The 25,763-nt window shown below is 40.4% G+C and overlaps 1 protein-coding gene across 1 annotated transcript in view; it reads right to left on the bottom strand.

The window, feature by feature from the left end:
- COL19A1 (collagen type XIX alpha 1 chain) overlaps positions 1-25,763 on the bottom strand; it is a 332,926-nt gene that overhangs the window by 262,534 nt on the left and 44,629 nt on the right. The window contains 4 exon segments of the mRNA XM_045008597.1: positions 9,852-9,905; positions 20,594-20,656; positions 21,151-21,276; positions 23,642-23,722. Of these exon segments, the coding sequence (XP_044864532.1) occupies positions 9,852-9,905; positions 20,594-20,656; positions 21,151-21,276; positions 23,642-23,722 (324 nt within the window).

Raw genomic sequence — 25,763 nt, 5'->3', positions numbered from 1 at the left:
GTGATACAACTTATCAATTCTGGCTTAAAACTGAATATCAACTGGAGGCAGAAAGCGAGAGATACATCAAGGCTATAAGAAATGTCAAGTATTTTTGAAGCTTCCATGGAGATGCTGAACAGTAGCTTCAGAAATATCCTGAATTCTGCCAAGGTTCCATACAACGCAGGAATTGTGCTAGGCAGTGTATCCAAACTGAGAGATCTATCAAGACAGCTGCAGAGAAAAGAGTGCATTACCAGAAGCTCACACACTAATGTCATGCACACAACCACAGATTCCAAAGCCAGAAAGGACCATTGTGATCATCTAGTCTGACCTCCTGTATAACACAAACATTGTTGCAGTTCTGTGTATTTATATCAGTGGTTGTTGATCCAGGAGTATATGCTGAAAAGGCAGAACAGGCCACACATTCCATGTCTTTTGGCAATATCAAATTATGTCATGGAAAACATGTTTGAGTCTATGATGCTGATAACCTGGGTGCCAGCTCTGGCCAAGGTTATAGATGTTAGTTAAGAACTGATAAACTCATAGCTGGAAACCAAGCCAGTTCATCGTCGTGTTAGTTTTGTTCAAAATAGGTATTAAACTTATATTAATGTATTTAGTGTTTAGACTGTATGAACTGCTTGTAAATTGATGCATGCATTAATTTAACTTGCAATATCTGTATTCCATGCTACAAGATAAAAATATAAGTTTGTTTTAGAACTGTAAAAATGCCTGTTCTGAACGTGTGAACTCAGACAGGAAAAGTGGCTCCACCCACCCATCCAGGAGGACTATCAAAATTAAATGGGCCATCAAAGGAGAAAAGCTGTATTAATTGCCCCCATTCACCATGGAGAAGTATGTGCATGAGGCCTTGTCCCATCAGCTGGAATGCCAGAAGAGGGAAATAAAAATAGCTAACATGAAGATTTTTCATCTCTTTCAAGTTTGAACTCTTACAAGGGCTGGAACTAGGAAACAAAAAGCAGAGATCCCCAGGGTTGACCTGTGTTAAGCCCTAAAAAGACATTCAATGCTGACAGATTGCTACACCTCTGTCATCTTTAGAATCACATACAAACTCATTTGTGCGTATATGCTTGCTTGAACCTGTAAAACAACTCTCATTTCTTTTAGCAGCATGGCTGTAGTGACGGCACAGCTGTGTTGCTAAAAGCCTCGTAGTGTAGCCTTACCCTTAGTTGCAGCATTTTACAGCAAGGCCTTGACCTGGCCCTGTAGTTCTGGGTTAGCACTGAAGAGTTCCTTCTCTGTCCCAGTCTCACCTTACATACCCCTAAGAAGCAGGCAAGCTGCCTTAATTGGCTTGCTAGTTCCTGATTAGTCATGTCCCCTCCTTGCCTTTCTAGGTCTCTGGGAAGAGACAGCAGCTGCTCCCAGGAAGCTCCCTCCATCCTGAGCCGTGTCCGGTCATCCCCCCCACCATGGAGATGAGGTAAGTGAGATGCAGGAGCAGAGGGAGAAGGGGAACACCCTGACATTAGCCCCTCACCCCCCCCCACCCCGCACAGCAAGCAGGAGGCTCCCGGAAGCAGCTCCAAGGCAGAGGGCAGGAGCAGGATATGGCAGTTGGAGGAGGGACAGCTGAACTACCGGCAATTTATAGCCTGCTGGGCAGCTGCTGCACAGGGAACTTAGGGGAACAGGGAACTGATAGGAGGGCTGCCAGTCCACCCCGGTTCCAAGCCTCCACCAGCTAGCTCCAATGGGCTGCTCTTCCTGCAAGCAGTGGTCAAAGCAGGTGGCTGCCAAATGACGTTATAAGGGAGCAACTTTAAATGAGCATGTTCCCTAATTGATCAGCAACATAACAACAAAACAACGTTAACCAGGATAACTTTAAGTGAGGAGTTACTGTAATATTGGGCTGTTAAGAAGGCAATCCTGTCCTAATATCACCCACCATCACCAGATACAGAAACAGATCTTAAGATGATTAAAGAAAACTTTGTTTGATGGCATTCTGTCTGGCAAGAAATCACTTATCAATAGTTCTGGTTCTGAAATCCCCATTTCTTTAATTGTTTTGTCTTTATAGTCCCCACTTCTCTATTGTTTGTCTGGATGATCTGTCTGGGTCTTTGATTGTTTCTGTCTGTTACAGAATTAGTTTTGCTAGGTGCAAATTAATTAAGGTGGTGGGGTATGATTGGCTAGATAACTTTGTTACAGCATGCTAGGATTGGTTAGTAAAATTCAGAAAAATGATTGGTTAAGGTATGGCTTAGCAGGACTCAAGTTTCACTATATAAATTGGGGTCCAAGAAGGAGACCAGCTGAAGGAACAGAAGATTAAGAAAAAAGGAAAGACCTGGAAAAAGAACTCACCTCTAAGAAACAGCCTAAGATCAAAGCTGCTAAGAATCCCCTGCATAACCATGATGTACAGTCTAAGATCAAAGCTGCTAAGAATCCCCTGCATAAACCATGACGTGCAGCAATCAGAATCCAGACAAGACTGACCTTACCTGGCCAACAGGGAAAGTCCACCTGCCTGATCAGGATTGGTGAGCATAGCATTGTATGCTTAGCATGTCTATTCTGCTTGGTAATTGTTAATAAATAGAGGATAAGAATATTAGTATGTAAGGCTCTTTCACTGGTAAAAGGTCCCGCAAACCTGCAAAGAGTACGCCCTGAGCCCTAGGAACTGGGTAAAGGTGGGTGCGAGTAACAGAAAATTTTGTGCAGGTAACACTCTGAGACCCTCCCCTTTCTTGGGATCTCAGCCTGGTCTCCAGCCACAGCCAAATGTCTACACTGTAATTTTATAGTCACACAGCCCAACCCCAAGCCACCTGACCTGAGCCAGCTGTGCATTTCATTGCAGTATAGACCTACCTTGGATGACTAAGTCTTGTCAGTAGCACTGTTTGAGTGGATTTTCCTTGAGCAGAGGGGTGTCAGGGCACCTTTGTCTCAAGCGGGAGACAAACAAGGCCTATAAAACACTCACAGTCACATTTGATATTAAGGTTCCATTTAGACTTTTTCAAATGGTTAATAAAGAATTCATAGATGTTTATAAGTATGTTACAGACAAACAGTAAATATTATAGATGGTTATAAGCAACCTATTGAGCTGTTGTAATCTACAAATATTAACTATTAAACCATCTACTAATCATTTATTAACCCTTAATAAAATATAAATGGAACCTTGACACATCTATAAGTGTGACAGAATTTAATGTGAATAAAACCATCAGTATGAGGCTTCAGTCCCTACAAAGACTGAAGAGGCATGATAGTGTCCTTGGAATTGAGAGAACTGAAGATTGCACAGACAGAAATTCCCATTTCCATAGCTGAGAGAGAATTCAATACCACAATCAAAAGAATCAGAATTGCAGGACTGGAAGGGACCTTGAGAGGTCATCTACTTCAGTCCCCTTCATTCAAGGCAGGACTATGTATTATCTAGACCAGAGGTGGGCAAACTACGGCCCGCGGGAAACATCCAGCCTGTGGGACCCTCACGTCTGGCCCCATAGCTCCTGCCCCGGGATGCTAGCCCCTGGGCCCCCCGCTGCTGTTCACCCTCCCCTGGAGCCTCAGCTTGCCCCACTGCCATGCTCTGGGCGGCGGAGCTGCGAGCTCCTGGGGCAGCACAGCTGCAGATCCTGGCCTGATCCGGTGCTCTGTGCTGTGCGGTGGCATGGCTGGCTCCAGCTGGGCGGTGTAGCTGTAGCGCCACCAGCCACCAGTGCTCCAGGCAGCGCGGTAAGGGAGTAGGGAGCGGGGGTAGGGTGGGGGTTGGATAGAGGGCAGGGGAGTTTGGGGTGGTGGTCAAGGGGCGGGGGTGTGGATAGGGGTCGGGGCAGTCAGAGGGTGGGGAACAGGGGGGTAGTCAGGAATGAGAAGAGGGGTTGGATGGGGCGGTGGGGGGCAGTCAGGGGACAGGGAGAAGGGGTGGTTGGATGGGACGGTGGGGGCAGTCAGTTGTGGGGGTTCTGGGGGCAGTCAGGGGACAGGGGGGTTGGATGGGGCAGGAGTCCCGGGTGTGGTGGAGGATAGGAGATGTGGGTCAGGCCACAACCTCCTCCCGAAACCAGCCCTGCATACAATTTCCGAAACCTGATGCAGCCCTCAGGCCAAAAAAAGTTTGCCCGCCCCTGATCTAGACCAACTGTGACAGATGTTTGTCTAACCTGTTCTCAAAATTCCCTAATGACTGAGATTCCACAGCCTTAAATTATAAGGGGGGGGGATCGCAGTCAGAGGCTTGCTATGTGAAAGAAGTTACCAGTGCAAAAGTTTGAGAACCACTGTTTTATGTACTTGAAAACTTATGTCCCTCCTCAGGCTTCTCTTCTCCAGACTAAACAACCCCCACCCTCTTTTTTTAAACCCCCAATCTTCCCTCATACGTCATGTTTTCTAGACCTTTAATCATTGTTCTTGCTCTTCCCTGGACTTTCTCCAATTTGTCCACATCTTTCCTGAAATGTGGCATCCAGAACTGGACACAATGCTCCAGTTGAAGCCTAATCAGCATGGAGAAAAGCAGAATCATTACTTCTCATGTCTTGCTCACAACACTCCTGGTAATACATCCCAGAATGTTTGCTTTTTTTGTTTCCAAGAATGTTACACTGTAGACTCATATTTAGCATGTGATCCAGTATGATTCCCAGGTCCCTTTCTGCAGTACTCCTTCCTAGGCAGTCATTTCCCATTTTGTATGTGTGCAACTGATTGTTCCTTCCTAAGTGGAGTACTTTAGATTTGTCCTAGTTACTTCAGACCATTTCTCCAGTTTGTCCTGATCATTTTGAATTTTAAGCCTATCCTCCAAAGTACTTGCAATCCCTCCGAGCTTGGTATCGTCCACAAACTTTATAAATGTACTCTCTATGCCATTATCTAAATCACTGATGAAGATATTGAACAGAACCTGACCCAGAACAGATCCCTGCGGGACTCCACTTGATATGCCCTTTCAGCTTGACTATGAACCACTGATGACTACTCTTTGGGAACCGTTTTCCAACCAGTTATGCACCTACCTTATAGTAGGTCCATCTAGGTTGTATTTCCCTGGTTGTTTATGAGAAGGGCATGTGAGACACTATCAAAAGCCTTACTAAAGTCAAGATACAGTCTTCAGTAATTCAGAGCCCCAGTTTGGGGCTTAGAGAGAAGCTTCCCAGCTCACTCAGAGTACAGTTGTTCCCCCTGGACACGAAGGTGGGGAGAAAGTGGGCAGGGTCAGGCCTCTGGTCTCCCAGGCAAGTCTTACTCACAGTCCCAGTTCTCTCCCTGTAGATAGTTCTGCTTCAGCAGCTATTAACTGACTGTTTTCTTACAACCAATCTCTCCTTTACTCACCTACACAGCCTGACTATCAGAAGTCCCTTTTAAGCAGGTCCTCCATAGGGACCATGCCTGGTAACTGTTGAGGGGCAGGGCCTTCTTAGCCCAATACCGTTCCACCACTCTTTTAACCTTATTATGGACTCTATAAAGTCATCATACATACATAGAAGAGGAACAATCCTAACAATGAGATCTGCACAGTCTCACGGGAGTAGTAGTGTCTTCTGGGCTCAGGATGGTACTTGAGCTGTGAATGGAGATTATAAGGAGTATGCAATGCTCCTTTTTCTTCCCATCTGACCTCAGATATAAGTCTAGACAGCAAAATGGTGAATGTTTTTATTCATATAAGCATGGGCTTCTTTTAATCTTGCTAAACTATTTACATTACTAATACACTGCAAGAGTAAATCCATCTTGCAGAACCAAATGTGCTGCGTAGTGCATATTTTGCTGCTTTTAGAGAGCTTATATCACTCAAAACCTTCCTTTTTGAAAAGTCATTGAAATATTTAATATTTTAGGCTGTCAGTCCATAATGTAGCCCATATCCATTAGCATAAAAATTAAGTTAGTTCACTTACAACCATCTGAAAGTCAGATATTGCAAATTAACAGCAATGAACAATTCACTATTTTCAAAATGTAGTTTATGGAGCATATATACATTATCATGAATGAAAATACCACGGACAAAAGAAGTGATTACTGTCAAATTCTTCATAGGAAGGAGGGTAGGAAAGGAGGGTAGGAAAAAACAAAATCAAACAGTCTAAGTAGCATCCATTTCACCTGTTATACTGACCTCAAATAATTTGCTACCAATTACTGACTATCAGATGGTTGTTGGGTGCTTTAGTTTTGCTACAGTGAAATAAGGGATTAGCAAACATCACATGAAATGTAAATATACACTGTCAATAATTGTTTTTAAGCAATAAACGTTTTTTGCAATTATTTTTACTAATCTGCTCAAGTTATCTTTAACCCAAAGAGCATCCCTGTGCCAAAGGACGAGGGGCACCCTGGTATCTAGCAGTGAGTCTCAGCTGGCCTGACCAGCTCAATATACCCCAACTCACTGTTGTCATAAACTGCATCTAAAAGATGTCATGGAAGGTATGCTAGAATGACATGCTAGTCATTAATATTATTGCATGGTGTGTGTACAAGTGATGTATGGAAAATTATAACTATGTGCTAGAAATATGTTCTTAAAATGTTTTTGGAAGGTACGGCATAAGGCACCCTGCCCTAGACAAAGGAACATGGTTCTGCCTGCTTGAATGTGTCTCCAATGTATACTGAGCAAAGAAAGACGATAGAAGTATATTTACATAAAAGGCAAACAAAGCCATCAGACTAGTTTGTGGGGGAGATAACCACTTAACTATCATAGTGGCAGGGAGGAAACTGCAAAAATTAACATGGACTCAACTCCCAGGTGGACACAGCAAACTGAGTCCCTAGGAGGACTTCCTGCCTTGACAAAAAAAGAAATTGTGAGGCTATAAGCAGAGAGAGAAAGCCATTTTGGCATACTTCACCTGAGGAGACAATGAAACCAAGTGCTTTAGGCTCTGTGTTGTATCCTGGCTAAGCACTGGGCAGCTAGGCTGGAAGAACAACTGTGATGAGAAAACTACTCCAAACAAAAGTTTGTTAAGTTATGTTTCTAAGACTAAAACCTATTTTTATTTCTGTTTGTTTGTAACCATTTCTATCCCAATTCCTTCTGCTTGGTATCAACTGAATGCAAGTTCTTTGTTAATAAACTTAATCTTGTTTTATTACACAACCATCTCAGTGCAGTGTTTCAAACTGAAGAGTAAAATCCTCAGCCAAACCAACAGGCTGGTGCTAGGTACTGTTTATTTAAAGAAACAGCAAACTTGAAAAAAGGTTTTGTGAAGGACTAAGCACTGCAGAAGAGATGGTTGTGGGGAGACTGGGAACTGGAAGGCTATTGGTGTCACTGCACAAAGAATAGCCAGGCTGATGGAAGCCAGGGTGAAGTCATTGTGCTGTAAGCAGGCTGCTGGTGTCAGGGATCTAAGCTGCACAGTACAGAAGCACCTAAGGCTACAGGGCAGGTGGTGACATAACCCCTTAATTGTTTGGATGAACCCCCCAAAGTGTAACAGTACCTCATTATTCAGAAAATTTATGCCCTGCATAGGTTGGTGGTTAATTTTTTTAAAACAGTTCTTGACATGCTTTAACCTAGCAGTTTCAGATTTAATTTTAGTTCACTTTTAATTTAATATTCTGACAATTCAGCTCTAACTTGTTCTGAAATGAAAAAGGACTACAATGCTCAGGAAAGCTGGAAAGTTCTGATATTTCAAACAGACCACAGTTTTGGGGAGACAAAGCTGCAGTAAACTGAACAAGGACCCAAACAATCAACATTAACTCTGGATACCAAAGATAGACTACTGAATGCAATTACAGCATTCATGTCAGGGAAGGAACAACTTCTTCTGATAATTTAGGCAAATTACTTAGAAAAATTGAGTTTATACCTGTTTTTATCATGGAAACCACAGGAAGTGTTTTATTATGGGACTTAAACAGAGCTTATCCTAATGCAAGATGATTTTTACAATTCTCCTCCCCGCCCCGAAGAATCTAAATTGTAAAAATGTACATAGACAAAATATTTTGGAAAAAGCTACACTTCTAAAGACAAATGTGAAGTCAGAGAAAGAGCCAAGTACGTACGATATTTCAATTTTTTTTTGTGTCATTGCTGACTTTCTACTATGCATATTTTTAGCAATTTACAGATGGGAAGTGGTTGCATAGAAACCCTCTGACAATCATTTTCTTTATTAGTGCGTGCACATGGAAATCCTCCCAGACTGCACATCTCTGCAGGCAAAGAAGCAAATACCTTCTTAAATACCATTAACAATTTGGAACCCCCAAAGACTTAATGGGTGCCACGCACTACCTTGGATAAAAAACTGACTGACAAACCATTTTGACTGACATCATAAGAATAGCCTGATCTCTAGATCTTGCTCAAATGACTCACTCCTGAGGCACACCAAATTTCAGAAAAATCTGACTAAGCATGTTGAGTTTAGAGGACTTTGTGTAAAGGTCAACCTTTAAAGAGTGGTGGTAATGCAACCTTAACTATAGTGGCACTGCTGCACCACTATCCTGGTAGCAACACTCAGTCACTTACAGATTCCGTTGGAATTAAATTGATAACCTGATGGTGGAAGCTCTTTATTCCAAAACCAACCCTCAGAGCCATCCAGTCCCCTATTATATTGTTCTATTTTAAAATGTAGCTATCAGTAGTAGGCTCCAAAATTCAAATTGTAATTAAACTTAATTTTCAAATAGATTTCACAATTTATTTCTGATGCAAAGAGCTTCTCATTTTATAATTTCAGACTGCTGGGTTTCAACAAATGAGTAAAATTTACTTTTAAAATGGTAAAAAAAATTATAGAATATAATTACAATAAGTTGTATGGGGAAGTTCTTAGGTGATACTGAAATTGAATTGTCAGATTCTTAGAGAAGTTACTCGCTGTTCTCTGCCTAATACTACTAGCATGAAATGCTCATTCCATTTCATACTCATCTTACTACAGATAAAACCACTGAGATGTATTTGTATTGTTGAACTGCATTAGTATGTTCTTACTCCCAACTGGCCTATTAACTTTCATAAACAATCTTTTCAATTAGTAATTGAATTTAAGTCATTTAAACCTGAAGGTCAATTCCATTCATAATATTGTACCACTCCACCCCTAAATTAGCAAATTCTCACCCTGAGTGATAAACAGGCTGGCAGATTCTTAAGGAGCAAACTGCACTAATTTACAGCTTCGAATCCCCAGGTGTTTCATTCATAGGCTAAAAATCCCTTTAGCCTGGGTCCAGCACTTCCCCTCAGCTCAGTTTTATGTTCCTCACTTGTTTCCAGGAATCTTCTTGGGCGGGGAGTTGGTGATGTCACTCCCCTGCCTTAAATAGCTTCTATATATGCTTTGTCTCAAAGCTTGATTCCCACGCCAGTCAGTGGAAAAACGCTGGTATCCCAAGACGGAGTCCAGCACCAGGTGACCAGGTCACATGTGCCTGTAGTGTCACAGCAGCCATAACTCAGAGGCTGTTTATAGCATCCTTCAGGAAGGCCTCCCTCTCTTTCCCCCTGGTGTGAAATAAGCTTCTTATAAGGCCTATTGTTCTCCCTAACGGTTTATTAACTTGAATGGGCCCTTCCCCGCCAGCCATCTAGACTGAGTCTTTTGTCTAGTGGGTGTTCCCCATGTGTAAACACATTTGAAACACAGATACATAGTCAATATTTCTCACTTCACATACAAAAATTATACATGCATATTAATAGGAGAATCATATTCAGTAAATCATAACTCTCAATAGCTTACATGACCTATCTTACATAAATACATCATAGTTATTCCATAATCATATTATATAATATCATCTCTATGAAGAATATGGAGTGTAGTGTCAACACTTACCTTTTCCCCAGGAAGCCCAGACACACCATTTTCTCCTTTAACACCCACTTCACCCTAAAAGATAAATTGCATATTTAGAGATGTAAGTTTTCTGAGTTTGCCTTGCTACCAAGACAACATGTTATTAACAGATTGTTTATTTCCCATGTATATATAGTTCTGTTTTCTATCAAGCTTTACAAGATATCACAAAATAGTGCTCTCATTGTGAGAGCATTGTTTAGTGAAAATATGAGCTATGTAAACTTTGGGGAAAAACCTGATGGCATAATATTAAAAACCTCACTTAAAGAAAAGCAATTCAGAATTAAGGCCCAGTAAACACTTTATACACATGCTTAACTTTGCTACCCCATGCACTCCCATTGATTTCAGTGGAACTGGTCATTGTGGTATTAAAGTTGTACCTCTGGGTGGGCACTTCTGTCATAATTTGCATTATAATGAAAAAGGTGAGATTTGTATTTTTCTACATTGCAGATGCATGAGGGCAAGATGTGTACTTCTGTAACAGGGTTATGTATATACAAACATCAGTACCTAGTACCTTCACTCCTCATTAGGATACATCAGAGAAAAGGAAAGTGTGTTTCAATCATAGAATCATAGAAGATTAGGGTTGCAAGAGACCTCAGGAGGTCATCTAATCCAACCCCCTACTCAAAGAAGGACCAACACCAACTAAATCATCCCAGCCAGGGCTTTGTCAAGCCAGGCCTTAAAAACCTCTCAGGATGGAGATTTCGCCACCTCCCTAGGTAACCCAGCCAAGCTCCATCCTCTTTGGAGCCCCACTTCAGGTAGGTGAAGGCTGCTATCAAATCCCCCCTCTCTCTTCTCTTCCGCAAACTAAACAAGCTCAGTTCCCTCAGCCTCTCCTCATAAGTCATCCATTTTCTCATTTTATAGAAGGTTTCAAAAATATAGGGGCCAAAATCCTACTGTCCTAAAACAAAACTCCCTTTCATTGCAAGATTTAGCCCAGTGTCTACATATATGCTACATGCAGCTAATATTTCTACTGCTAGCAGCTCACTTCTGCAGCTAGTATTTCTTCTTTTTTAAGATGCTAATAGTCAGGGGCAAAAGAAGTACTCACTAAACTGGAATATCCATACCTCATGCTAACAAGTCCTTTAATGTTAAATTCATCTACTCCCCATACTTAAAAACAAGTATAAAATTTGTTGGGGATTTGATAAAAGATTTATTGGACTAATCCTCAGCTAGTGTACATTGGCATACCTCACTAACTTCAATGCTTCTAGGGCAATTTATAATAACTGAGAATCTGGACCATAGTTTTTTTTTAAAAAGTGAAGAAAATAACACACACTTAAATCTTCCTTAGTAATTTCAAGTATGACAATCTATAAAGTTTTGAAATTAAAATGAGGGAAGATAACAAAAACACTGAATCAATATTAGATACTCTAATAATCACAAATGAAAAGTTTTTCTACTCTTATCTAAAAAATAAACTTTTTTCCTAGCAATCAACAGTTCAATTCCACAGCCCCTTTTCAGTCAATAGCACATATGACAGTAATCCCACTGATTTCAATGGCATTACTCACATAAGTGCTCCTCAGTGGGAGAAAAAGGTTACAGAATTAGACACCAAGTAAAGAAAAGAAAAAAAGTTTAGGTCATGTCTTCTGGTTATCAGTTTCTAAAAGCAGGAGATTTCTCCAGGTGACTACTACCTGAACTTTGAAATGAACCCACTCGGTTGCCTATAACCGTTGCCCTTGTCTTTGTCTCTTCCTCTCTTGCCATAGCATCCATTCACAGAAACCCACAGAAATGACTGCACCTGCACAAGCCAGCTGGCAACTCTTATTTAATGGCATGTGAGTGGGATCAGCAAATCAAGCAAAATGAGTTACACATGTGTATGCAGCTGCATTCCATGCAAAAATTCAAATCCAGTGAATTGAAGCAATGATTAGTTTTTTTCATTTTTTTCATATTGAAATTGCCTTGAATAAGTTATGTTAAGTTAGTTCAATCCCAACAGCAGAATCAAATCTTCAGTATGTGAATGACAAACAGCCACTGGCACTATGAGAGGGTGAACAGCAGGAATGACTCTTGTTTCCTTGCCTAATCACCCACATCATACTTTGCTTCCTGTGCCACTTTCAGCTAAGAGAGACCAGAACCATTTTATATTCAGCAGAATATTTTTACATATTATATGCTATAAATTCATAGTTCTATATGCTACTTATGTAAAAAAAAGCTCTAAGTGTGAGTGACTTACTAACTAGTCAACCATGGTAAATTTACACAGCTGTTTCAGAACAGTAGATAGACTTTCCTCCTAAAGACCTTAAGACAACTATATTCCATAGCAAATTGGATTATGAAGTTATTCCTGTATCATATAATTGTGATTTTAATAATCAGAGTGCAAAGGGTACAGATTATACTTTGTTATACTCCCTATATAAGAATGACTGAGCTTTCATACAGACATCAGGAGAGACTAAATAGCAGAAAAAAGAATCAGTAAGGGTATGAATGGACGAATGGATAGGAAGGTGGATAGAAAGCTGGCTAGATCATCAGGGTCAACAGGTAGTGGATCAACATCTCAATGTCTAGTTGGCAGCCAGTATCTAGCAGAGTGCCCGATGGGTCGGTCCTGAGGCCAGTTTTGTTTAACATCTTCATTAATGATCTGGATGATGGGATGGATTGCACCCTCAGCAAGTTCACGGATGACACTAAACTTGGGGGAGAGGTAGCTACACTGGAGGGTAGGGATAGGGCCCAGAATGACCTAGACAAATTGTAGGATTGGGCTAAAAGAAATCTGATGAAGTTCAACAAGGGCAAGTGCAGAGTTCTACATTTAGGATAGAAAAATCTCATGCACTGCTACAGGCTGGGGACCGACTAGCTAAGCAGTAGTTCTGCAGAAAAGGACCTGGGCTTACAGTGGATGAGAAGCTGGATATAAGTCAACAGTTTTCCCTTGTTGCCAAGAAGGCTAATGGCATATTGGGCTGCATTAGTAGGAGCATTGCCAGCAGATTGAGGGAAGTGATTATTCCCCTCTATTTGGTAAGGTGAATCTACTGGTGAGGCCACATCTGGAGTATTGCATCCAGTTTCGGGCACCCCACTACAGAAAAGATGTGGACAAATTTGAGACAGTCCAGCAGAGGGCAACAAAAATGATTAGGGGGCTGGGGCACAAGTGGAGGCTGAGGGAACTGGGCTTATGTAGTCTGCAGAAGAGAAGAATGGGTGGAGATTTGATAGCAGCCTTCAACTACTGAAGGGGGGTTCTAAAGAGGATGGAGCTAGGCTGTTCTGAGTAGTGGCAGATGACAGAACAAGGAGCAATGGTCTCAAGTTGCAGTGGGGGAGGTCTCAGTTGGATATTAGGAAAATCCATTTCACTAGAAGGGTGGTGAAGCACTGGAAGGTGGTGGAATCTCCATCCTTAGAAGTTTTTAAGGCCTGGCTTGACAAAGCCCTGGCTGGGATGATTTAGTTGGTGTTGGTCCTGCTTTGAGCAGGGGGTAGGACTAGATGACCTCCTGAGGTCTCTGCCAACCCTGATATTCTATGATTCTATGTACATTATTATTTTATCTGCTGTTATTCTATAACAACCACTATGCTTTGCTTTTCATTCATAGGCCTCAAAGTAGTTTACAAAAGGTGAGCATGCATCACTATCTCAAAATTACAGATGGGGTGACTGAGGCACAGAATCAGTGGCAGAGATGAGGAAAAAACAGGTTCACTGATTCCCAGCCCTATGCTCCATCTGCTAGACCAGTCTTCCTCGTCCCAGAACATGCCAGCAATACACTGAATACTGAATGTGTGCTTTATAAATATAAACAAATAAATTAACAACAAATGAGTGCAATAATAGAACAGAATTAAAATCAATGACTCAGAGAGAAACTATCAGCAGCAATTTTTAATCAGGCAATTTTGAGCTTTCCAAAATACTCAGACAAAACAGACTGATTTCACCAGACACCCATCATTTGCTGGCTCAGGGTTAAAGAGACTTGGATTTAAAGGCAGGATTCTAAAAACCCCACATTTGTTAAGTATGAAACTACAGGGCTAATAATAAGTAATATGGGGAATATTTTCAAAGGCACAAAAGGGAGTTGAGCACTTGAGTTAAGAATCTGATTATAAAGATTACTGGTGATTACAGATATCAAAAAATTAGAACCATACTGTAATTACAGTGTAACTACACTGCACTGTAACAAATGTTCATGCACTATGAAATATAATTGATTAATATAATCTGACAAGACTAGTGGTCTAGTTGTAGAAGAAAATCTGAGTTCAAAACCTGAGCTGTGTGAGCCTGCAAGGTTATGGTGAACTGAACCCAAATGTTTTATTCACAAAGTTTGGAAGAAAACCCATCTATTTATGTTGTTTGGAAGTTATACCATAGTTGAATACACTCTGACAACCACAGGAATCCCATCTCTCTCCCTTGCATAGTGGTCCTTTCTATTACCAGCCCCTTCTTTCAATTACTGTGAAATCCTTGATGTTTTGAGTTGAGAGCAGATAAAACACCTTAAGGGTTAGGCTCAGGTGACCTCGTACCTCTCCTGGAGACAGGCAGCCTTTCTCCCTGATACTTGGGGGGGGGGGGTTCCCGGTTGCCTCTTCCCCTACTTTTTATCTTATTAAAGGGACCATCAGGAATGGACAATCGCCAATACACACCAAAGGTATTGGGGAGAGGCCAGGACACAACTGACTCTTGGATAGGTAGCAGGAAGGGGACACACTAATCCCAGGCCACAAAGGCCCAGATCCACAAAGGGACTTATAGCTAGGCACCTAATAATGTGATTCAGAAAAGCCAGCAAGTTAGGTGGAGAGCTGCCTAAAATAGCCAATGGAAGATGCTGAGGAGAGGGGTGTGTCCTAGCTCCCCCACCCCTTAGGGACTTAGATGTCTAAATCTGGGTTTCAGGGAAGCACCTATCTCTGCTAGCAATCCACAACCAGGAACCCCTCTCCTGGAGTCAAGTGGCTTAGGTGCCTACATAATTTCTTATGAGAAAGAGTTAGGCACCTGCCTCCCTCCACACAAAACAGTGGCTGGAGATAGTGGTGGTGTTGCCACCCGCCTTATAACCTTTAACCCAGTAGTTAGAGCACCCACCTGGAATGTGGGAGACCCAGGTTCATTTACCCCCTCTAATTCGAGTGGAGAAAGGATTTGAACAGGGGTCTCCCACCTCTCAGCAGGGTGCTCGTATCACTGAGTTATGAGATAGTCTGATGTGGGACTCCCTCAATCTCTCCTGTTGAAGCTGTTCCACTTTGGATAAATACTTCAAGAGGCACTGGACCTGAGAGAGAAAAAGAGAAAATGACTCTGTAGCTGATGGTTGGGGCACCCGCTGGGGAAGTGGAAGACCAGGGTCCCATTGCCCTGCTCCAATGACTCTAATTATTTAAAAAGAGAAGGTGAAGATGTTTGAGAAGGCCTCACAGACTCTCCCTTGGTACAAACATAATCCTTCAGGTTTATGGATACATCTCAAACCTTGAACACAGGGTCAGTTTGAAGGGGATAAAGGGTACAATACAAATATTTCCCACTTGTCATTCAAAACTGCTCAGTCCTACGGTCCTGCAGGCGGGAGTGTTACACCAAGAGCCTTAGCCTTGTGAGAGTAGAGAACCTTGCACTACTAATTTAAAAAAAAAAAAAACCCTCTGGACAGTTCTGGAATGGTACTGATAATGGTTCCAGAGTGAACTTAGCCAAAAAGATGGGCTATTATGCAATGAGATCTCTAGAGAAGGAGGAATATAGGGAAACAAGGAGAAATGGGTGAAAAGATGTTCATGGCTGCAAGAGAGTAAAGGACCATTTGTCTCAGATTTGTATAAGATGATAATACCCTGATTTTCCCCATACAAAGTTAGCAATGCAGACCTTGAAGGAATGCTAAAACAACCAGAGGGAAATAAATTGTCAGCTCATCCATTCAACCACTGAGCAATGATACTTAAATGCACTAAAGATGGTAACAGTTTCATAAACTGAACATAGAAAAAATCTTGTCAATGTTATGGGTCATGAAATCCATTCAGTATAATTAAATTTTGAAATAGCTCAATGACCTGTCATTAAAAAATGAATTTAAACCTATTATTAATATTCACTATGAATGGCAACATAATGACAATTCTTCTCAACAGAACTCAAGGTATTTATTGAGTAAAATATTTAATAAATAGCAGACTCTTCAGAGTCTTGATATATGTTACAGATATTAGGAGAGTTGCTATATTTTTGACAATGCTCACTTCTGTCAAGTCATAAGCAGATAGGGTGGAAGTTTACCAGATCAACATAATAAAATGTTCCTCTCAATTTTCCTTCAAGATTCCTCCTAAAGCAAAACCAAGTTTTAAATAATGATTGTGTGGACAGCAACATATTCCCTTCTTATGATGCTAACCATTTCCCAGTCTGAAGTGGAAGCAATTTTGCACATCTGACACTACCTGCACTGTTTTTTGATCATCTCATTACATTAACTATCCAGAATGCCTCAAAGGCAATTGACCTTTTAATCTTCATGTCATGCAGCCATTATGTGGTGCACCTATTGTAAAACTAGGAATTATATGCTAGTACGGAACACAGAAGATGGTACCTTGTTTCTTTTATCATGCATTACAATTGTAGGATCACATACAACAAAACTGACCTAAAGCAAAATATGTTAAAAAGAACGACAAGACAGTTTCAAGAACTGAATCTGATATGAGAAGGAAAGCACCAACTAATTATGTCACACATTAGCCCATGGTTTTGTTAGCAAGATACATGCAAATGCAGTGAATGGGTGGAAGTGTGGACATAATTTGGCCTAGTGCACATAAATATTCCTAAGTGTTGCATTACATTTCTGCATTTGTGCTCAGAAATAGACACACTGGTCCAGATAAAATGAAAATTTACTCTCCCATGAACCTTTCTCATCACTCAAACCCAACCTAAATGCAGCTTTTTTTTTAGGTTTGATTAAGTTTTCACATTTGCACCTTTACACGTCTGTGTTCCACCTGGCACCAGAAATAGAAATATCTAGCTACCTTAAAAGCCATTCTAACTTGAATTCGAATTAGAAGAAAGAAATACTAGAAGGTTCAAAAGAAAGTTGTTCCCGTAAGAAATCCAATCTAATTTTGCACACCCAAGAAACTGACATTTCTAACAGGAGTCCAAACTTCTGGGTCTATATCTAAATTAAGTCTCCAAGCTTTTGAGAGTTGCTCACCATTAATTAGTGCAATGAACACCAGATATGAAGGGAATCATCCTGAGGGTTTTAGATCAATATAAAAGCTTTAGCAGGAGTCAGGGGAGCTTAGGCTAAAAGAAGAGCCTGACAGAGACCACTTAATGTTCTCTAGAGTTAGTGGGTATATGCTGACACATGACATGCATGTGCATACATGGGAGCAAGATACTGAAAAAGGGAAATATGTGCTTTGAGAACCTCTCATTTTGTAACTGCAATACACTGGTCTAGAAAATGCAACGTCTCCCTGTAATGGACTGCCCGAGTAACTACAACTTACCACTTTCACACTGCCAAAGGAGTTCTCAGCTCAAGCAGAAAGGCCTCTTTTCAGTTCTGAAGTTCCCAGGTTCAATTACTGCTATCAACGAGCATGTCTGTATGTATGTGGCTATGGTTTTTTACATGAAAAATTTTCTTTCCTTTTTCAGGCAGACTGAAAACTTTAAGGCCACTACTTAAAACAGATGAAAAATGTAAATGTCTGGAGACTTAACACTGCAGGTTAGACACAGTGAACCAAATATATATTTTGGTGGCCCTAACTGAAGAGAACAAAAACTTCTGGGTCATTGGTTTGAATCCAAACAGGGTAAGATTTGTCTAAATATGGCTAGAATCTGATGACTATTAAATTCAATGAGTTTGTGATCTCAGTCCAGTGCCCAATGGACAGACCTCCACATCACAAAAAACACACCAATCATAACTGCACTAAGTAGTACCCTTGTGGTCAAACTCAGGACAAAAGACAGGAACTAAATCCACATGCTGAATTAATTAATATCATCCCCCTCTAAGCATGTCCCATTCTCCCCTCCCCGCCCCCACCTTCCCAGCAGAGAAGAGAGGCACACTGGTGGAGTAATGTAGAGAAGCTTGCAATGATGCTATTGCCAGAGCTGTGTGTGTTCTGTGGATAATTAGATGAGAACACCAGATCATAATGGCTGAGAATTCCAATTTCCCCAGCCAAGTTCTAATGGCTGGTTAAATCTTTTTCATGATGCATCCACTTTTAATGGTGCACAGCTGAGACCTCATCAAAGGAAAGAGACTATTTCTCACCATTATGTTATGGGTAAAAGAGAAAGTATGCAAGAAGGAAGATTTTTTTCTTTGTTATGCTCTATTTCTCTACCACACCATTTATCACGTTATGGGTATTGGCTACAAAAGCAGCAAAAGGTTTTAACATCCTTGCCCCACCTCTGATCTCCTGTGTTTGCCTCCTCTTGCCCCTGTCCCAAATTCCTAAGAAACTTTATTGGGAGCCTCAATCCACTTCATATCCCTAAAATTAAACTTCACCTTAAACATTGCCCAGTTACTTCTCTAGATTCACAAGGCTTGAGGTGCCTAAATTGGGAGGTGATTTAATGCTGTCAATTCTGTTTATTAGGAATTGAGAAAGGGGTCATCTTAAACTACTCCTCCTGTCTTCTGGGAGTTCTTTTCTTTAGTAATTTCTCTTATCCTGCTTCAATGTATTTTTCCTAGAGGAAAGACACTTTTTTCCTTTTAATTAAAATGAGATTCCCAAACCTGACCCGTCCTTTGTAGGTGACAAATCTGAGAAATTGCCACAGACTGAAGTGTCATTAGAGGAGGTTTTGGAATTAATTGTTAAACGTAACAGTAACAAGTCAACGGGACCAGGTGGCATTCACCCAAGAGTTCTGAAAGAACTCAAATGTGAAATTGCTGAACTATTAACTATGGTTTGTAACCTGTCCTTTAAATCGGCTTCTGTACCCAATGACTGGAAGATAGCTAATGTAATGCCAATATTTAAAAAGGGCTCTAGAGGCGATCCCGGCAATTATAGACTGGTAAATCTAACATCAGTACTGGGCAAATTAGCTGAAACAATTGTAAAGAATAAAATTGTCAGACACATAGAAGAACATAAATTGTTGGGCAAAAGTCAACATGGTTTCTGTAAAGGGAAATCGTGTCTTACTAATCTATTAGAGTTCTTTGAAGGGGTCAACAAACATGTGGACAAGGGGGATCCAGTGGACATTATGTACTTAGATTTCCAGAAAGCCTTTGACAAGGTCCCTCACCAAAGGCTCTTATGTAAATTAAGTTGTTATGGGATAAGAGGGAAGATCCTTTCATGGATTGAGAACTGGTTAAAAGACAGGGAACAAAGGGTAGGAATAAATGGTAAGTTTTCGGAATGGAGAGGGGTAACTAGTGGTGTTCCCCCAGAGTCAGTCCTAGGACCAATCCCATTCAACTTGTTCATCAATGATCTGGAGAAAGGGGTAAACAGTGAGGTGGCAAAGTTTGTAGACATTACTAAACTGCTCAAGATAGTAAAACCAAACCAGACTGTGAAGAACTTCAAAAAGATCTCACAAAACTAAGTGATTGGGCAATAAAATGGCAAATGAAATTTAATTTGGATAAATATAAAGTAATGCACATTGGAAAAAATAACCCCAACTATACATACAATATGATGGGGGCTAATTTAGCTACAACGAATCAGGAAAGAGATCTTGGAATCATCGTGGATCGTTCTCTGAAGACGTCCACGCAGCGTGCAGCAGCAGTCAAAAAAGCAAACAGGATGTTGGGAGTCATTAAAAAAGGGATAGAGAATAAGATGAAAAATATCTTATTGCCCTTATATAAATCCATGGTATGCCCACATCTTGAATACTGCGTACAGATGTGGTCTCCCCGTCTCAAAAAATATATATTGGGATTAGAAAAGGTTCAGAGAAGGGCAACTAAAATTATTAGGGGATTGGAACAGGTTCCATATGAGGAGAGATTAAAGAGGCTAGAACTTTTCAGCTTGGAAAAGAGAAGACTAGGGGGGCATATGATAGAGGTATATAAAATCATAAGTGGTGTGGAGAAAGTGAATAAGGAAAAGTTATTTACTTGTTCCCATAATATAAGAACTAGGGGCCACCAAATGAAATTAATGGGCAGCAGGTTTAAAACAAATAAAATAAAACTTCTTCACACAGTGCACAGTCAACCTGTGAAACTCCTTGCCTGAGGAGGTTGTGAAGGCTAGGACTATAACAGGGTTTAAAAGAGAACTATATAAATGCATAAATAGCATAATTTACATTAAATAAAATAAAACGCTACACAAATGTTTCTTAAAGCACTGGTCTAGTTAAACCACATTCTGGGTCTCCTGTCTGTCTTCCTGCAGTGGTGGTAAGGGGAAAAAAGCACAAGGAAAACTGAGGGACCACGGGATGGGTGCCGTTCTGTTTTATTATAATATAATTAATTTCATATTTATATTGTTATATTTAATAGATGTATAAGAGGATTTCTCAAACAAAAAAAAAGCTGTATAAGCTGTCTTGTTACAGAAAGAAGGAAGAAACAGAGGTAAAGCCTTGGCAGGTGTCATAGGGATTGTCATCTTACCTTTTCTCCTTTATCTCCTTTCTGACCTGGCAAACCAGCTACTCCTGGCAATCCTGCTTCACCCTGTTTAAAAATGAGTTTTCAGATAACAGAAATATGTGATTTTTTCCTTTTTCTACCACAGGAACTTTAACAATATAAATCAGTAAAGATAAATCTGGCACTAACACTGGGACAATGATACAGTGCTGTTATCTGACACTGAAAAGATAAGAGTCCAGTAAATAGTGGACTCTCACATAAGCAATCTAGGTAAAATATAATTGTGTAAGAATAGGTTTCATTTTTCATGCTGCTTCTGAAGCTGATTCAACAACAGTCCATTTTTTTTGTAAAGCCAACAAACATTAACTTTTACTTTAATTTACATTTATTTTATCTTAATCTCCAAATATAAGGCTAGGTGTACCACAGAAATAAACCATTTCCGTACCTCCAAAGAAATTCAGAATTTCTACACCTGTATCAATTAAACAGCATGGTGCATTAAATAACAGTTTGAGAATCTGCAAAGCATGCAAGATAAAGGATATATGTGTAGAAGACGACTCTCATACTTTGTTTGGAAAGCAGAGGCATTGGTCTTTAGACTCCTGCTGTGTTACTGGAAGAGCATGTATTTTGTTGACACGAACAGTCACTGGTGACGAAGAAGTAGTAATGAAACTCTCCTCCAGTGGGCACTAAAACAGAAATAATGATTATTCTGAATTGAGTCCACTGCTGGTAACTGACAAGTACGAATCCAAACATTGTTCCTATTCAGCCTTTTTTGTCTCAGGTTACTGCACACAGCACCAGTAAAATGAAGACTATAGATGTGTGATCCTACTGCACTGAAACCAAACCTATGCAAATATTCCTGTTTTATAAATAAAATTTAAGTCACTCTTAACATTGTAATACAATGTTAGGAAATCCCTGATCTGTCCTGTCAGTGTAAGGGTCCTAGTTTCCCTGAAAATGGAAGAGGGGAATAAAAGGCTACTGAACCACCTGATCACCCCAGGAAATGATTAAAAGTAATCATGGGCAAGGGGGGAGGTTGTCACTTCGGTGATGTAACTTGCTGGGTTTACCATTCAGAAAACTCCCAAACTGAAGCCAATGCTCAAATGTCTGGAAACCATCTGAGCTGAGGCTGAGGCTACTCATTAGGTACACTGAAAGTCAGGTGAATAGAAACTAGCATATTCTAATGAAGACATAACCAGGGTCTCTGTGATCCTGCAGTCATGGAGTTTCACCCAGAATACATCTCTTGTGCAGACGTTTGCTTCATAATAGAAGCTTTTCTTTAAAAAAAATCCAATTTTAGCCATTACCGTTGCTAAGAACGGCTTATAAAATCCAAAAATATAAAATTGCTTACAATAGTTACATTTAAAGCAACTAAGTTTATGATGATTATAATAAAGTAACAATGTTTAGGCAGGTCATTTTACATTTTCAGAACAAGGAGCTTTGTCATTTGTCTGTGGAATGAGATATACTAGAATTCAAAGCTTCTTTTATCCGTGTAGTTGAACTGTACTTTAAGGATGCTATAAATTCAATATGACAAGGTGGCTAAAGAAGGACCTGAAAAAGAGCTCTGTGTAGCTCAAAAGCCTGTCTCTCTCACCAACAGAAGCTGGTCCAATAAAATATATTATCTCAATCACCTTGTCTCTCTAATATCAAGGGACCAACATGGCTACAATACTGCAAACATAAATTCAGTATGACCTTTTCCATACATAACTAAATATTTTAGTTGTGTCATAGCCTGTTTAAAATGATTGCACTTCTGTACACAAGAAGTTAACAGAAATGCCACTCATTTTACTCAGCCCAGTAGTTTGCATATTAAGGAGGAAGTCTCTTTTCTCACCAGGAATAAACTACGAAATGTATGTGAACATAAAAGTGTTATTTAAAATTGAAATTTCTCTTCACAAGCTTGCTCCACTCTACATTTCTGACCTCACATCTGCCTACTCCTTGCTCACACACACTGTACTCTGTTGTTCTAATCTTGGCAAATTTTTCTCCCCTTTCCCTGTCTCTTTACAGCTGAGATACACTAGTGGTCATCCATCCTGTGGTTTGTTGGCCTTTTGGAGGTTTAGGAGATGGTTGGGAAGCCCATTTTGCCCTCTCAAATCCATGTGTATATTCTGGGGACAGCCTGACTCATTATCCATCCTGCCCTATCCATCTGATTTCCCTCCCTCTCAGCTGCTTCTTCTCTCCAAATCTGTGTTTAGTTGTGTCCTAGTGCCCATTTTGCATGCACAACTCAGGTACAACTATTTTAAAAATATGGGCCTGGTTCAGTGAAGCACTTATTCGCATGCTCAGCTTCAAGCAAATGAGTAATCCCAGTGACTTCAAACCCACATAACTTGTATCTGTCAAAACAAAGGAGAAAAGTAATTCCACTGAATTCAATGAATATGGCACCTTATCTTTACTATGTGCATATCCAAAAAATGCAAAGTACATCAAAGATAAAAATATTGTTGTCAGGGACAGGACATTCAGTTGTTTATTTTCTTTATTTCTATTTTCCTTATAGTAGTAAAATGAAAGTATGTTAACAAAAGTTCTGTCCTCATTCTCTCCCCCTCCCCATTCCATCTCATACAGGTTTGCAGTGCCCTTTCCACAAGCCCCAGTGTCTACACATAATGGAATCATAAGTAAAGCTGATAATCAAGTGGGAAAGATCTACATTCTAACCACTCTACCTGTGACTTCCTCAACTATTAATTAGTATGGATAACTGTATCTAGAGAGTGGGGCATGGCAGCCTCCAGTGTTCTTCATTGGAACAGCGTCCCTTATATTCCTCTTTCACTGAAGTGCTGCTCTGCCAATGCTAACCTGTTTCAACAACTCACCTAGCAAGAGCTCTTCTGGAAAATGTATCCCATTTTTAGGAAAGACCAATTTAATGTTGCCATGCTTCTTGTTTACGCTCTTTAAATAAAATAAGGTGAAAGTTTTGTCATAAAAGATTAATGCATTTTCAGTTTTATATTTACATTTTTACAAATAACCTACCATGCCCTCAGATATTTCACAACAGGTCTCTTGAGCTGCATATTTTGGGTTACAATAAATTGTTATGCGGCGAAGTTCAATCTGTTAAAAAATGTAAAAAAGAGTAGGGATTTATATCAACAGTAAAAAAGGAATATATTTAGGCACTAATGGAAACTATGTAATTTTCCAAACTTGCCATTATAATCGGTCATTCTGAAAATATCACATTTGACTTAAATATGTAAGAAACAGACACATTCAGAACTTAATGAAAAATCACATGAGTATGATGGACCAAATTCTTCTCTCAGCTACTGAAGTGTAAATCCTATAATGGGACCCAGTTATCTTCATGGAAGTTGTAATCCTCTGCATCGCTCTTGCTATCTGTCCTGAGTTTTAAACACTCACTGAAGTGTATTCTCAATGTCACACACCCCTGGAGTGATCCCTTCTAGCAATCCACTAGAGCCAGAGTATGATCTATCACTTTGGACAGGCCTTTGCCTGGCCCTTTCCACTACATCATTTGAAGAGCAGGAATCAAGTCTTTTATTCTGGATACTTTAGGATGGATTGTCAGAGAGGAGGTAGCCCCAAGAAGCTGATTATAGTCCTGGCAAAAGTTAGTGCAGTGACCTACCTACTCTAGCTTAAATCACTTGCGTAAGGTACTTTGTATCAGAGGAGAACTGGCATGGCACGGCTCTGCTCTCTCACAACCCCTCCTTAATCCTGCCCTGGCCCCAGCACACCTCCTCTCCCCCCCAAAACACCATATACACTGGGGAGTATCAAGAGTGCTTGGTGGTGCAGGAACTATCTCCATGGCCTCCACCAGCTTTATGCCAATGGAGTTCCCCTACACAAGGGGAATTCCCTGCTGGCAAAGTCCACTGAAAATTTGGTCTTTTATTATGTGTTAATGGCTGGGCTGTATTTAGGATTTAAGGACAGGTCCTGAGGTGTGTGTGGGGGGGAGACATACATTTTAAATAAATATGGGCTTCAACCTGCAAGATGCTAAGTACTCTGGCCTTGATCATAGAATCTGTTTGGATAGAAATTCCGTGCTTGAATAATAAGAGTATAGCAGTAGGAATATACTATCAACCTCCTGACCAGGATGGTGATGGTGCTTTTGAAATGCTGAGGGAGATTAGACAGGCTACTAAAATGAATAATCATGGGGGACTTCAACTATCCCCATATTGACTGGGTACATGTCACCTCAGGACAGGAGGCAGAGATAAAATTTCTGGACACCATATAGTGCTTCTTGAAGCAGCTGGTCCCAGAACCCACAAAAGGAGAGGCAATCTTTGATTAAGTCCTAAGTGGAGCACAGGATCGGATGCAAGAGGGGAATATAGATGAACAGCTCAGTAATGGTGACCATAATGTAATTAAATGCAATTTTCTTGTAGGAGGAAAAATATTAAAGAAACCCGCCACGGTAGCATGTAACTTCAAAAAGGGGAACTTCACAAAAATGAGGAAGCTAGTTAAATGGAAATTAAAAGTCACAGGCATTTCACTTTCATAAGCTGCATGGAAACTAAAAGCACCATAATACAGACTCAAACTAAAAGTATATCCCAGCAGAGGACAAAAAAATGACTCTTTGGCTAAACAACAAAGTAAAAGAGGTGGTTAGAGGTAAAAATAAATCCTTCAAAATCGGAAGTCAAATCCTACTGAGGAAAATAGAAAGGAGTATAAAACTCTGGCAAGTCAAATGTAAAAGTATAATTAGGCAGCCCAAAAAGAATCTGAAGAGCAACTAGCGGAAAAAAAAATTGTTGCTGTTTAGTTTTTGTGTAAGTACATCAGAAGCAGGAAGCCTGCCAAACAACCAGTGGGGCCACTGGATGATTAAAATGCTGAAGGAGCACTCAGTGAAGACAAGGCAGTTGTGGAGAAGCCAAATTAATTCTCTGTGTCAATCTTCACCTCAGAGGATGTGAGGGAGTGTCCCACACCCAAGCCATTCTTTTTAGATAACAAATCTGAGGAACTGTCCCAGATTTAGGTGTCAATAAAGCTGGTTTTGGAATAAACTAATAAATTAAACAGTGATAAGTCACCAGGACCAGATGGTATTCACCCAAGAGTTCAGAAGGAACTCAAATATAAATTG

Source organism: Mauremys mutica, chromosome 3 (genome assembly GCF_020497125.1).
Source record: "Mauremys mutica isolate MM-2020 ecotype Southern chromosome 3, ASM2049712v1, whole genome shotgun sequence".
Classification (NCBI taxonomy): Eukaryota; Metazoa; Chordata; order Testudines; family Geoemydidae; genus Mauremys; species Mauremys mutica.
This window is presented reverse-complemented; position numbering and strand designations above follow the sequence as displayed.